The 14,830-nt window shown below is 37.4% G+C and overlaps 2 protein-coding genes across 4 annotated transcripts in view; one reads left to right on the forward strand and one right to left on the reverse strand.

Annotated features, from left to right (window-relative positions):
- The window catches only part of LOC309608174 (cysteine-rich secretory protein 2-like), a 29,590-nt gene extending 29,143 nt beyond the window's left edge, over window positions 1–447 (reverse strand). The window contains exon 1 of one of the 3 annotated variants that reach the window (XM_082347665.1): window positions 292–447. The gene's annotated coding sequence lies outside the window, so the exon portion shown is untranslated. The remainder of the gene's footprint in view (window positions 1–291) is intronic. The other 2 variants (XM_082347663.1, XM_082347664.1) reach the window with 2 other exon arrangements.
- Window positions 1–14,104, forward strand: part of CENPQ (centromere protein Q) — a 138,555-nt gene extending 124,451 nt beyond the window's left edge. Inside the window, exon 9 of the mRNA XM_082347660.1 lies at window positions 12,075–14,104. Coding sequence (XP_082203786.1) covers window positions 12,075–12,080 — 6 coding nt within the window. The 3' untranslated portion in view covers window positions 12,081–14,104. The remainder of the gene's footprint in view (window positions 1–12,074) is intronic.
- Window positions 14,105–14,830: the final 726 nt, after the last annotated feature.

Here is a 14,830-nt window from a genome sequence, read left to right on the forward strand (position 1 = left end):
TTGAGCTTGAAATCCGACTTAGAGAAGACTGCACTGTCATTTCATATGTTTGCAAAATGGTTCTATCAGATTAAAATGTACCTGAAGGAATAGTACAGGAGGAATCATAGTTTTATGGTGTAAGATAAAATTATTTACTTTGAACAGTGAAGCAGAAGGCTAGGGTTTTACTACTAGTTCACTAAAGAAAAAACAAAAACAAAATCCCTTGGGTAGCTGTCATGTGAGCTCTTAGATTTCTGAGTTAAAGGAGAATAGAATTAGTCTAAACCAGCCTGCTCCAATTCTTACCTTGGCTTAGAGCCCAGATCTTTCTGCTGCAGGGCGACGGCCAGGGACCTGCTGCTGCTCACCGCTCCGGCCACGGCTGTTAAATACCCTGCCAGCCACGTGCGGGCGACGTCACCGGGCTTTATGCCATCAGCGCGGTCCTGAGCCAACTGAATTATTCACGCAACTCCCTTATCTCCCTCCAGGGATGCACCGTGAAAACCCTACACATTTTCTCATTACCGTCATTACCATCACTTGAGGAGGAAAATAAATGTCTGCTCACATACGTGAACAGAACAGTACGAGCCGGTTGGAGATAATATCAGGATTCAAAATGCCCAGGGCATAATATCAGGATTCAAAATGCCCAGGGCATAATATCAGGATTCAAAATGCCCAGGGCGTGGCTGAAAAAAGGAGGGCCTCCTTTCCCAGCACGATCTTCTGAATTAACAATTTAAAGAGCTGATTGGAAAAGTCCATAGATACTTGGGTTTGACACCCAATACCAGTGTGGTGTCAACAATGCACTCAGAGAAAGTTGGCATTTTGAAGGTTTGCTCACAAACACGCGTGTTTTTGCCCCTCCTCCTCCCTTCCACGACAGTTTTGTGGTCAGGAAATTCAAGAAGAGTAACAGGGACAAGTTTCAGAAAAATGCCCAGAATTCCTGATCCCAGGCTGCTGGCTTCAAGTTCAGCAGGCATTGGTTGAAGACATGTTGCCTGTCTTCATACTGGTCAGATGAGTACTAGATGATTTTCTCCTATGCTTAGTTGTTTTCAAGATTTAAAGGAATGAATTAACCTATTACCTAAGAGGATGGGTTGGGTCAAAAGATGTCAAACCAAAGATTAAGGTCCATCACAAAGTAGTTCTCTGTACCCCATGCAAAGAGGCTTGACATTTCTCATTCCAACTCTTAGATGCATGAAGGCAATTGTAACTATAACTGCCATGTTTCCTGAGACTGAGTGCTGTTTTCCCTTGGCAACGTTAAAAAGCACAGACGTTATTTTACTAGTAAATGGCTGAAAATTTATAGTACCTGTTTTATCTAGCTCTTTCATTGTTGATTTATCTATTCACCTATCCTTTTCACTAATATAGTACTATTACATAAATATTAAGACTAATTATTAAATATGAACACAATTTAGTATTGTTTAAATTTTGTTTGTTAAGTATGGGCGGTTTTTGGTTTTTTACTAAATGCAAAAAGCATCAGATAAATATACAGACAAAATGAAATGACTAAGCCACCCAAATGACAAATATATATATTCTGAAATGTCTTTGCATATTGACTTCCTGTGGAACTCTGTTATTAACTCAGATAAGCACAGGATAGGCTGAACCCAAGCTGTGAGGATTAAGATGGGAATTTTAATTTTATTAAACTAATGTAAATAAGAATCATTTAAAAATAAACAAGACCAATCATCTTCAGCTCAAAGTAATCCTAAGAAAGGATTAGTGTGCTGCTGAAATTAGGTTGTGTTTCATATTCACTAGAGTCCAAAATGCAGCTTAGTCCCCCACAAATAATAAGGAAATTGTGTTCTAAAACTTTTTGATTCGAAAGTTTTTCAAAAGTGATTCCTTCAATTCAAATTTTAACAAAACAGTGATTAGCAGCTAGAGTATTCAAATTCATGGTAACAGAGTTATTTTTCTAATGATACTTAAACTGCTATGATTTTTTTAAAAATTAGCTTTAAGGTTTTTTTCATCATGAGATAAAGTAATATACTGGTTAATCAAAACTTGAAAACACCTTCTATATGCCTTCATAATTGTCTTCTAAAAAACGCATCCAGGGGTCTCATGCACTTAACACAAATTTTATTACTGCAGAGTTTACAATTTCCAATAGGAAATAGAAGAATGTGACTAGGGCAGTTAATCACTCAGTTTTCATATAAAAAACTTCCATCCTTCAGTACAGTTATGTTATATCTTTTAAAGTTCTCTAAATGTAACATCTAGCTAATCAGAAGACAAAGAATGAGAATGTGTGTCCTTGTGTCTCCAGCATTAAGTAGGATTGAAAGAAGATATTAGATAGACTCACTAAAGGGAGAAAGATAAATGATTCTCACAACCGTAATAGAAATATTCCTTAAGAATATATACGTTCCAGGACATGCTCTCACTCCCTCTTGCGAGAGCACCAGAATCACAACTGGCTGCTGGACAATCATTGACAGGAAGACCCTGGACTTCACCAAGGAGGATACCCCACGTCCAAGGACAGAGGAGAAGCCACAGTGAGACGGTAGGAGGGGCGCAATCAGAGTAAAATCAAATCCCATAACTGCTAGGTGGGTGACTCACAGACTGGCGAACAGTTATACCACAGAAGTCCACCCACTGGAGTGAAGGTTCTGAGCCCCACGTCAGGCTTCCCAACCTGGGGGTCCGGCTACGGGAGGAGGAATTCCTAGAGAATCAGACTTTGAAGCCTAGTGGGAATTGATTGCAGGACTTTGACAGGACTGGGGGAAACAGAGACCCCACTCTTGGAGGGCACACACAAAGTAATGTGTGCATTGGGACCCAGGGGAAGGAGCAGTGACGCTGGGGGAGACTGAACCAGACCTACCTGCTGGTGTTGGGGGGTCCCCTGCAGAGGCGAGTGGTGGCTCTGTTTCACCGTGGGGATAAGGACACTGGCAGCAGAGGTTGTGGGAAGTTCTCCTTGGCGTGAGCCCTCCCAGAGTCTGCCATTAACCCCACCAAAGAGCACGGGTAGGCTCCAGTGTTGGGTTGCCTCAGGCAAAACAACCAACAGGGAGGGAACCCAGCCCCACCCATCAACAGTCAAGTGGATTAAGGTTTTACTGAGCTCTGACCGCCACAGCAACAGGGAGGGAACCCAGCCCCACCCATCAACAGTCAAGTGGATTAAGGTTTTACTGAGCTCTGACCGCCACAGCAACAGTCAGCTCTACCCACCACCAGAGCCTCCCATCAAGCCTCTTAGATAGCCTCAACCACCAGAGGGCAGACAACAGAAGCAAGAAAAACTACAATCCTGCAGCCTGTGGACCAAAAACCACAGTTACAGAAAGATAGAGAAGATGAAAAGGCAGCGGGCTATGTACCAGATGAAGGAACAAGAAAAAACCCCAGAAAAACAACTAAATGAAGTGGAGATAGGCAACCTTCCAGAAAAAAAATTCAGAATAATGATAGTGAAGATGATCCAGGACCTCGGAATAAGAATGGAGGCAAAGATTGAGAAGATGCAAGAAATGATTAACAAAGACCTAGAAGAATTAAAGAACAAACAAACAGAGATGACCAATACAATAACTGAAATGAAAACTACACTAGAAGGAATGAATAGCAGAATAACTGAGGCAGAAGAACGGATAAGTGACCTGGAAGACAGAATGGTGGAATTCACTGCTGCGGAACAGACTAAAGAAAAAAGAATGAAAAGAAATGAAGACAGCCTAAGAGACCTCTGGAACAACATTAAACGCAACAACATTCGCATTATAGGGGTCCCAGAAGGAGAAGAGAGAGAGAAAGGACCAGAGAAAATATTTGAAGAGATTATAGTCGAAAACTTCCCTAACATGGGAAAGGAAATAGCCACCCAAGTCCAGGAAGCACAGAGAGTCCCATAAAGGATAAACCCAAGGAGAAACATGCCGAGACACATAGTAATCAAAGTGGCAAAAATTAAAGACAAAGAAAAATTATTGAAAGCAGCAAGGGAAAAACGACAAATAACATACAAGGGAACTCCCATAAGGTTAACAGCTGATTTCTCAGTAGAAACTCTACAAGCCAGAAGGGAGTGGCATGATATACTTAAAGTGATGAAAAGGAAGAACAACCAAGATTACTCTACCTGGCAAGGATCTCATTTAGATTTGATGGAGAAATCAAAAGCTTTACAGACAAGCAAAAGCTAAGAGAATTCAGCACCACCAAACCAGCTCTACAACAAATGCTAAAGGAACTTCTCTAAGTGGGAAACACAAGAGAAGAAAAGGACCTACAAAAACAAACCCAAAACAATTAAGAAAATGGTCATAGGAACATACATATCGATAATTACCTTAAACGTGAATGGATTAAATGCCCCAACCAAAAGACATAGACTGGCTGAATGGATACAAAAACAAGACCCATATATATGCTGTCTACAAGAGACCCACTTTAGACCTAGGGACACATACAGGCTGAAAGTGAGGGGATGGAAAAAGATATTCCATGCAAATGGAAATCAAAAGAAAGCTGGAGTAGCTATACTCATATCAGATAAAATAGACTTTAAAATAAAGAATGTTACAAGAGACAAGGAAGGACACTACATAATGATCCAGGGATCAATCCAAGAAGAAGATATAACAATTATAAATATATATGCACCCAACATAGGAGCACCTCAATACATAAGGCAACTGCTAACAGCCATAAAACAGGAAATTGACAGTAACACAATAATAGTGGGGGACTTTAACACTTCACTTACACCAATGGACAGATCATCCAAAATGAAAATAAATAAGGAAACAGAAGCTTTAAATGACACAATAGACCAGTTAGATTTAATTGATATATATAGGACATTCCATCCAAAATCAGCAGATTACACGTTCTTCTCAAGTGCGCACGGAACATTCTCCAGGATAGATCACATCTTGGGTCACAAATCAAGCCTCAGTAAATTTAAGAAAATCGAAATCATATCAAGCATCTTTTCTGACCACAACGCTATGAGATTAGAAATGAATTACAGGGAAAAAAACGTAAAAAAGACAAACACATGGAGGCTAAACAATACGTTACTAAATAACCAAGAGATCACTGAAGAAATCAAAGAGGAAATAAAAAAATACCTAGAGACAAATGACAATGAAAACACGACGACCCAAAACCTATGGGATGCAGCAAAAGCGGTTCTAAGAGGGAAGTTTATAGCTATACAAGCCTACCTCAAGAAACAAGAAAAAGCTCAAGTAAACAATCTAACCTTACACCTAAAGAAACTAGAGAAAGAAGAACAAACAAAACCTAAAGTTAGCAGAAGGAAAGAAATCATAAAGATCAGAGCAGAAATAAATGAAATAGAAACAAAGAAAACAATAGCAAAGATCAATAAAACTAAAAGTTGGTTCTTTGAGAAGATAAACAAAATTGATAAGCCATTAGCCAGACTCATCAAGAAAAAGAGGGAGAGGACTCAAATCAATAAAATCAGAAATGAAAAAGGAGAAGTTACAACAGACACCGCAGAAATACAAAGCATCCTAAGAGACTACTACAAGCAACTTTATGCCAATAAAATGGACAACCTGGAAGAAATGGACAAATTCTTAGAAAGGTATAACCTTCCAAGACTGAATCAGGAAGAAACAGAAAATATGAACAGACCAATCACAAGTAATGAAATTGAAACTGTGATTAAAAATCTTCCAACAAACAAAAGTCCAGGACCAGATGGCTTCACAGGTGAATTCTATCAAACATTTAGAGAAGAGCTAACACCCATCCTTCTCAAACTCTTCCAAAAAATTGCAGAGGAAGGAACACTCCCAAACTCATTCTATGAGGCCACCATCACCCTGATACCAAAACCAGACAAAGACACTACAAAAAAAGAAAATTACAGACCAATATCACTGATGAATATAGATGCAAAAATCCTCAACAAAATACTAGCAAACAGAATCCAACAACACATTAAAAGGATCATACACCACGATCAAGTGGGATTTATCCCAGGGATGCAAGGATTCTTCAATATACACAAATCAATGTGATACACCATATTAACAAATTGAAGAAGAAAAACCATATGATCATCTCAATAGATGCAGAAAAAGCTTTTGACAAAATTCAACACCCATTTCTGATAAAAACTCTCCAGAAAGTGGGCATAGAGGGAACCTACCTCAACATAATAAAGGCCATATATGACAAACCCACAGCAAACATCATTCTCAATGGTGAAAAACTGAAAGCATTTCCTCTAAGATCAGGAACGAGACAAGGATGTCCACTCTCACCACTATTATTCAACATAGTTCTAGAAGTCCTAGCCACGGCAATCAGAGAAGAAAAAGAAATAAAAGGAATACAAATTGGAAAAGAAGAAGTAAAACTGTCACTGTTTGCGGATGACATGATACTATACATAGAGAATCCTAAAACTGCCACCAGAAAACTGCTAGAGCTAATTAATGAATATGGTAAAGTTGCAGGATACAAAATTAATGCACAGAAATCTCTTGCATTCCTATACACTAATGATGAAAAATCTGAAAGAGAAATTTTGGAAACACTCCCATTTACCATTGCAACAAAAAGAATAAAATACCTAGGAATAAACCTACCGAGGGAGACAAAAGACCTGTATGCAGAAAACTATAAGACACTGATGAAAGAAATTAAAGATGATACCAACAGATGGAGAGATATACCATGTTCTTGGATTGGAAGAATCAACATTGTGAAAATGAGTATACTACCCAAAGCAATCTACAGATTCAATGCAATCCCTATCAAATTACCAATGGCATTTTTTACGGAGCTAGAACAAATCATCTTAAAATTTGTATGGAGACACAAAAGACCCCGAATAGCCAAAGCAGTCTTGAGGCAAAAAAATGGAGCTGGAGGAATCAGACTCCCAGACTTCAGACTATACTACAAAGCTACAGTAATCAAGACAATATGGTACTGGCACAAAAACAGAAATATAGATCAATGGAACAAGATAGAAAGCCCAGAGATTAACCCACGCATCTATGGTCAACTAATCTATGACAAAGGAGGCAAAGGTATACAATGGAGAAAAGACAGTCTCTTCAATAAGTGGTGCTGGGAAAACTGGACAGCTACATGTAAAAGAATGAAATTAGAATACTCCCTAACACCATACACAAAAATAAACTCAAAATGGATTAGAGACCTAAATATAAGACTGGACACTATAAAACTCTTAGAGGAAAACATAGGAAGGACACTCTTTGACATAAATCACAGCAAGATCTTTTTTGATCCACCTCCTAGAGTAATGGAAATAAAAACCAAAATAAACAAGTGGGACCTAATGAAACTTCAAAGCTTTTGCACAGCAAAGGAAACCATAAACAAGACGAAAAGACAACCCTCAGAATGGGAGAAAATATTTGCAAATGAATCAACGGACAAAGGATTAATCTCCAAAATATATAAACAGCTCATTCAGCTCAATATCAAAGAAACAAACACCCCAATCCAAAAATGGGCAGAAGACCTAAATAGACATTTCTCCAAAGAAGACATACAGATGGCCACGAAGCACATGAAAAGATGCTCAACATCACTAATTATTAGAGAAATGCAAATCAAAACTGCAATGAGGTATCACCTCACTCCTGTTAGAATGGGCATCATCAGAAAATCTACAAACAACAAATGCTGGAGAGGGTGTGGAGAAAAGGGAACCCTCTTGCACTGTTGGTGGGAATGTAAATTGATACAGCCACTATGGAGAACAATATGGAGGTTCCTTAAAAAACTAAAAATAGAATTACCATATGACCCAGCAATCCCACTACTGGGCATATACCCAGAGAAAACCGTAATTCAAAAAGACACATGCACCCGAATGTTCATTGCAGCACTATTTACAATAGCCAGGTCATGGAAGCAACCTAAATGCCCATCAACAGACGAATGGATAAAGAAGTTGTGGTACATATATACAATGGAATATTACTCAGCCATAAAAAGGAACGAAATTGAGTCATTTGTTGAGACGTGGATGGATCTAGAGACTGTCATACAGAGTGAAGTAAGTCAGAGAGAGAGAAACAAATATCGTATATTAATGCATGTATGTGGAACCTAAAAAAATGGTACAGATGAGCCAGTTTGCAGGGCAGAAGTTGAGACACAGATGTAGAGAATGGACATATGGACACCAACGGGGGAAAACTGCGGTGAGGTGGGGATGGTGGTGTGCTGAATTGGGCGATTGGGATTGACATGTATACACTGATGTGTAGAAAATTGACGCCTAATACCAACCTGCAGTATAAAAAAACAAACAAAACAACTAATACTAAACTTTCATTGGGTTATTTGTATGGAAATACGTTAATATAAATGTTTCAGACATTACATGAAATTTCTAAAAATCTTATATTTGTATTTGTATGGAAATATGTATGGAAATATGTTAATATAAATGTTTCAGACATTACATGAAATTTCTAAAAATCTTATATTTGTATTTGTATGGAAATATGTTAATATAAATGTTTCAGACATTACATGAAATTTCTAAAAATCTTATATGTTCTGGTATAATGTTATAAGTAATAATCCTAGTTATTACTTTAAAATGTATATCTCAGAAATAACTAATTTTCTTGTCAACTGCATTATTATGAACTTTCATCAAATCTTTAACCATGGTCATTTTTAAGTCTTTTGTCATTTACAGACAGTTCTGGGTGTACTCTGATGATTTTGCAAATGTGTTCCTGTAAAAGGGTTTCATCTTCAGGAAATTCATGGAAAAGACTCTGACAAGTACAGGTTTCTGGTAACTGACTGTACTGCTGAACTGAATGAATAAGCATTTTCAGAACTCTAATGAAAAACTGATGAACTCATAAAAGTGCTAACAAAAGATCAAGATGAAAAAAAATGAATTACATGGGACTGAGTGAACTGATGAGGAAGAGTATAATTTTTGTGACTTTCTGTCTGAATTAAAAAAAAAAAAAATCCCACAAGGACTCAGAGGCAAAGAATATACAAATCAATTTTCACTGCAAAGTAAAGGAGCTGTTACAGTGGAGGATTACTGGACTGAATGTCAATATTATGACATAGTATGAGTGTGTTTCATGTTTGGTAATTGCAATCATTGTTGCTTTTGTTGTGGTCATCCATGTACAATGCTTGGTGTCAGTCTATTTATCTCTTGTAAAAATAAAATACAGTGTGTGTGTGTGAAAAAAAAAATAATAATAAATAAATAAATAACTTTTAAAAACCCATAAAAAAAAAAAAAAAAGAATATATACGTTCCAAAATATGACCAGACAACACTAAGTTTCCTATAAGCTGGAGACATAAGCTATAAATACTTATTCTTCACCCCTCATCTAGCCCCAGAGATGACAGAAATGAGATGGGAATTCTAAGAGAGACTTCTGCAATTATAAAACTGATATAATGTTGATGGATCCTAAGATGGTTGGAACTTTATGTTTTCTTGATGGACGCAAAGACATGGGCTCAGTGGGAAGTATCCAAAGTCCAAGGAGAGGAGATAGGGATAGGTTGCTGGATAGAATTGTGGCATTATTTCTCTTTTTCATGCCCTTTAAATCAAGTCAGTAACTGAGATCAGGAAAGGCCTAATTGCGGTAGCATTTGGACGAGGTGTGAACTTTGATGAGTATTGGCTAAGCCTGGAAATTAGATCAAAGAACTCAGCAAAATAAGGAAACTACATGAAATTAAAGAAGGAATGGGAAAATGGTATCTTCACCTTGAAAATAAGTCCTGGCAGTAGATTCCAAATATCTACTGCTCTTCCTTTGCCAGTTATAGAGAAATGCTGGGACAATGCTGGAAGCAGTTAGAGACGGGAGCCGAGAACCTAGAACAATAAATATACTTAGTTTTGGCAGCCTTTAGCCATTAGCAGTTAAAGGGACACAGCTATTAAGAAGAAGAGCAGTTATGAAACCGAGCAACAGAGATGTTATCTTGAGGACAAGAAATGTCCATTTGGGAGGATGGAGGATAGAGAGCCCGAGACCATCGACAGCAACGTAAAGCCTCTCAGAACTGATGAAATTCTCCAACTTCACCAAACACCCAAAGGAAAAAATAAAGTGGTATTCATAGGGAAAAATACAATATATTCAAAATTTATGTGAGAAAGCCAAAAGTGGGACAAAACATACCAAAGGAAGCTGAACTATTGAAAAGTCTATACAAACTTAAAATGAACACAACAAATATCTTTAGGGGAAATAAGCAAATGAAAAATCTAAATGATGATCAATCAATTTTATTGATTTATATTGAACATCTTTTACTGTGCCACATGCCTGGAAGACAGTGGTTAAACATTATGCTTGAAGTTCATCTTAGGGAGGAGACTTTTGTGTTGACCAAGTAAATACAAATAGCAGAATGAGACACGTAGATCAGTCATCAGCTGTCATTAGCAGAAGTGATATTTAAGCTGGTATTTGTAGTCAGCTATGGTGGGGGCTATATCCAGCTCAGAACAATCCCTCCTTTCTGATGATCACCACCTGAGCAACAGAGATGGGTCCCTGTATCATCTTTGTCTTAACTTGATCTCCCTCTATAACCACTGTTGAGGAGTCAAGGGAGTATCCCTGCCCCTAGTGAAAGAATTAGATTATCTTTGGGAATTCCCTGGCGATCCTGTGGTTAAGATTCCACGGAACTAAGATCCCACACGCCATGCGGCGTGGTCAAAAAAAAAAAAAATCAGATTATCTTTTCTGGGAATTAGGACTTCTGATTCCTCTGATGGAATACCTCTGATGAAATCTGCAACATGTAAATTTAATTTTTAATTAAAGACATAAACCAATATTCGAACTAAAGTACAAGAGCCCTTGGATTTTTCTCTTTTTGATACTCTACCACAATGCTATTATTGAGTTCTAAAAATAATCCTGTATTCTTGAAATAAATTTCATTGCTTCTATGCTTAAGCTAGCTCAAATTTTTTTGCCTTAAATAATACTAACTTCAAGAATCAATAGCAGGGAGTTCTCTGGTGGCCTAGTGGTTAGGATTCCAGGCTTTTACTGCCGTGGCCTGGGTTCAATGCCTGGTTGGGGAACTGTGTTCCCTGAAGCCACATGGCAAGGCCAAAAAAAAAAAAAAAAAAAATTCAATAACACATAGCAACACTACTGGCAATAGTTCTGAATTTTTACATTCTATAAATGTCATATTTATTTATTTACAAAAATATAATGTAAAGGAAAATACCCGTGTGTATGTGTGTGAATAAACTAAGAGTTTATATTTTTAGGGCAATTTTATGTTCACAGCAAAACTGAGGGGAAGGTATAATTTCTCATATATTCCTTGCCCCCAAACATGCATATCCCCTCGTACTATCAACATGCCCCACCAGAGTGATACATTTGTTACAATTGATGAACCTACATTGACCCATCTTAATATAATAACCCAAAGTCCATATTTACATTAGGATTCACTCTTGGTGTTTTACATTCTCTGGGTTTGGACAGCTATATAACGACAGGGATCTATCATTATGGAATCATGCAGAGTATTTTCACTGCCCTAAAAGTCTTCTGTGTTCTGCCTATTCATCCCTCTCATACCTCCAAACCCCTGGCAACCACCGATGATTTTACTATCTCCATAGTGTTGCCTTTTCCAGAATGTCATATAGTTGCAATCGTACAATAAGTAGCCTTTGCAGATTGGCTACCACATTGGACACTACATTTAAGTGTCCTCTATATGTTTCCATTTTTTTGCACTACATAATATTAGTTGTTTGGATGTATCACAGTATATTTGTCCATTCACTTACCAAAGTGCATCTTGGTCGTTTCCCAGTTTGGGCAATTATGAAAAAGCCTTCTGTAAACATCAATGTGCAGATATTTGTGTGGATATAAGTTTTCATATCCTGTGGGTAAATACCAAGAAGTGAGATTGCTATATCATATAATAAGAGAATGTTTAGTTTTATAAGAAACTGCCAAACGGTCTTCTAAAGTGGCTGTACCATTTTACTTTCCCACCAGCAATGAATGAGAGTTCCTGCTGAACCACATATTTGCCAGTATTTGCTGTTGTCAGAGTTCCAGATTTTGGCCATTCTAACAGGTATGTAGTGGTATCCCATTGTTGTTTTAATTTGTATTTCCCTGATGATATATCATGTGGAACGTCTTTTCATATGCTTTTTTGTCTTCTATTTTCTTTGGTGGGTTTGTCTGTTAAGGTCTTCGGTTCATTTTTTTCATTGGGTTTTCTTATTTAAGAGATCTTTGTATATTTTGGATAATAGTCCTTTATCGGGGGTATCTTTGGCAAACATTTTCTCCCAGTCTGTGGCTGGTCATTTCATTCTCTTGACATTATCTTGTGCAGAGCAGAGGTTTTTACCTTTAATAAAGATCAGCTTATCAATTCTTTCTTTCATGGATCATGCCTTTGGTGTTGTACCTCGAAAGGCATTGCCACATCAAAGGTCATCTAGGTGTTCTATGTTGTCTTCTAGGAATTTCATAGTTTTGCATTTTGCATTCAGGTCTGTGATTCATTCTGATTTAATTTTTGTAAAAAGTGTAAAGCCTGTTTATAGGATTTTGCATTTTGCATGTGTATGTCCAATTGTTCCAACACCATTTGTTGAAAAGACTATCTTTGCTTCCTTGTAGTGTCTTTGCTCCTTTTTCAAAGATTAATTGACTATTTATGTGGGTCTATTTCTGGGCTTTCTTTTCTGTTCCGATCTGTCTGTTATTTCACTAATACCACATGCTCTTGATTGCTGTAGCTTTATAGTAAGTTTTGAAGTCAGAGAACGTCAGCCCTCTGATTTTGGTCTTCTCTTCAATATTGTGTTGACTATTTTGGGTATTTGCTTCTCCATATAGCCTTTATAATCAGTTTGTCTAAATTCACAAAATAACTTGCTGAGATTTTGATTTAAATCTATACCTTGCATTGGCTCTCTTGATCTAGTTAGATAGAATTGACACCTTGACAATGTTGAAGATGTGGATAAATTGGATCCCTTGTGCACTGTTGGTGGAAATGTAAAATGATGCAGCCCATGGGGAAAACAGTAGGGCAGTTCCTCAAAAATATAAAATAGAACTACCTTATGATCTAACAGTTCCATTTTTGGATATATTCCAAAAAGAATTGAAACAAGGACTTAAAGAGACATTTGTACGCCCATGTTTATTAGCAGCATTATACACAAGCCAAAAGGTGTAAGCAAACAAAGTGCCCATTGACAGATGAATGAATACAGAAAATCTAGTATATCCATACAAGGGAATAGTATTCAACTTTAAAAAGGAAGGCAATTCAGACACATGCTACAACATGGATGAGTTTTGAAGATATTTGGCTGAGTGAAATAAGCCAGTCACAAAAAGGACAACTATTGTATGATTTTCTTTATTTGAAGTACCTAGAGTAGCCAAATTCATAGAGACGAGAGTAGAATGGTAGTTGCAAGGGACTGAGAGCTAGACCATCACTTGAGTTACTGAGTTTTAGATTTTAAAGATGAATATTTTGGACATAGATAGTGATGATGATTACACCAAAAAATGTGAATGTACCTAATGCCGCTGAACTGCACACTTATTATGGTTAATACGATTTTTATATATCATTGTAATTTTTGATTTGTAACTGTAGTGTAAATGCCTGGCAGTTAGCTTTTTTGATTGTAATGTAAGTGCCTGACATTAACATTTGGATTGCTGAAGCATCCACTTCAGAAACATTTATGTATAAGAAGCACATTGCCAGCAATACAACCAGAGAGAGGACCAGGCTGTCCCACCCATGAGGTTCCCTTTTTGGAAAACTCTGGTTGACCTAGCTAACGGACCCTCTGATGAACGCTGGCTTTTCCCTTCCCATGCTTTAATTCCCATTTTACACTCACCAATAAAAAGTGAACGCGCAAAACCCTAGGCATCCATCCTTGACCCCAATAAAAGCATAATCCTGAGTCTACTCCCTTTCTCTCTTTCTAGCTGTGGGCTTACTCTGTGGCCCCAGGCTTGCTGTGTATTCTCCACAACTTGTGAGTAATAAAACTTGTCTTTTCAAAGTTCCCTGCTGGTTGTTGCTGAGGTGCATTTGCAATCATAATATGAACCCCAGGGGCCAGTCCAGCCACAACACTGGCTCCAGCCAGGGAAATGTTTGTGAGAACCACCACGTATAGTATGAGCCCAGGTGCGTCCCCCACAGACATTCTAACCCACAGCATCCCTATGGATAGGCTGAGACTCACACCCCTAAAAGTAGCTAATTTTTTATTTTCTACAGAATTTAAAATGCAAATGCATAACAATAATTATTAATCTCTGTTAATGGGTGCACAATATTTATTTAAAGAAGTAACTTGTGACATCAATAAAAGAGGAGGGGCAGAGTTGCAATGGAGTATTTTATGCAATTGAAGCAAAGTTGGAATCAGTTTAAAATATATTTTAATAACTTTAGGGTGTTTTACATAATCCCCATGGTAACCACAAAGAATAATAAAATATACACAAAAGGAAATAAAAAAGGAATCAAAACTTGTCAAAAAATCAGCTGAACAATAAAGAAGAGATTAATGGAGAAATGAGGAACAAAAAGGATACAAAGACATTCAGAAGACAAATAACAAAATACCTAAGGTTAGTCCTTATTTGTCACTAAGTATATTAAATACAAGTAGATGGATTTAACTCCTCTCTAAAAGATATAGTTGGCAGAATGGATTAAAAATAGGATCTGATTATATGCCATCTACAAGACA

This window comes from Balaenoptera borealis (assembly GCF_965194805.1).
Source record: "Balaenoptera borealis genome assembly, chromosome: 12".
In the NCBI taxonomy this organism is placed as follows: domain Eukaryota; kingdom Metazoa; phylum Chordata; class Mammalia; order Artiodactyla; family Balaenopteridae; genus Balaenoptera; species Balaenoptera borealis.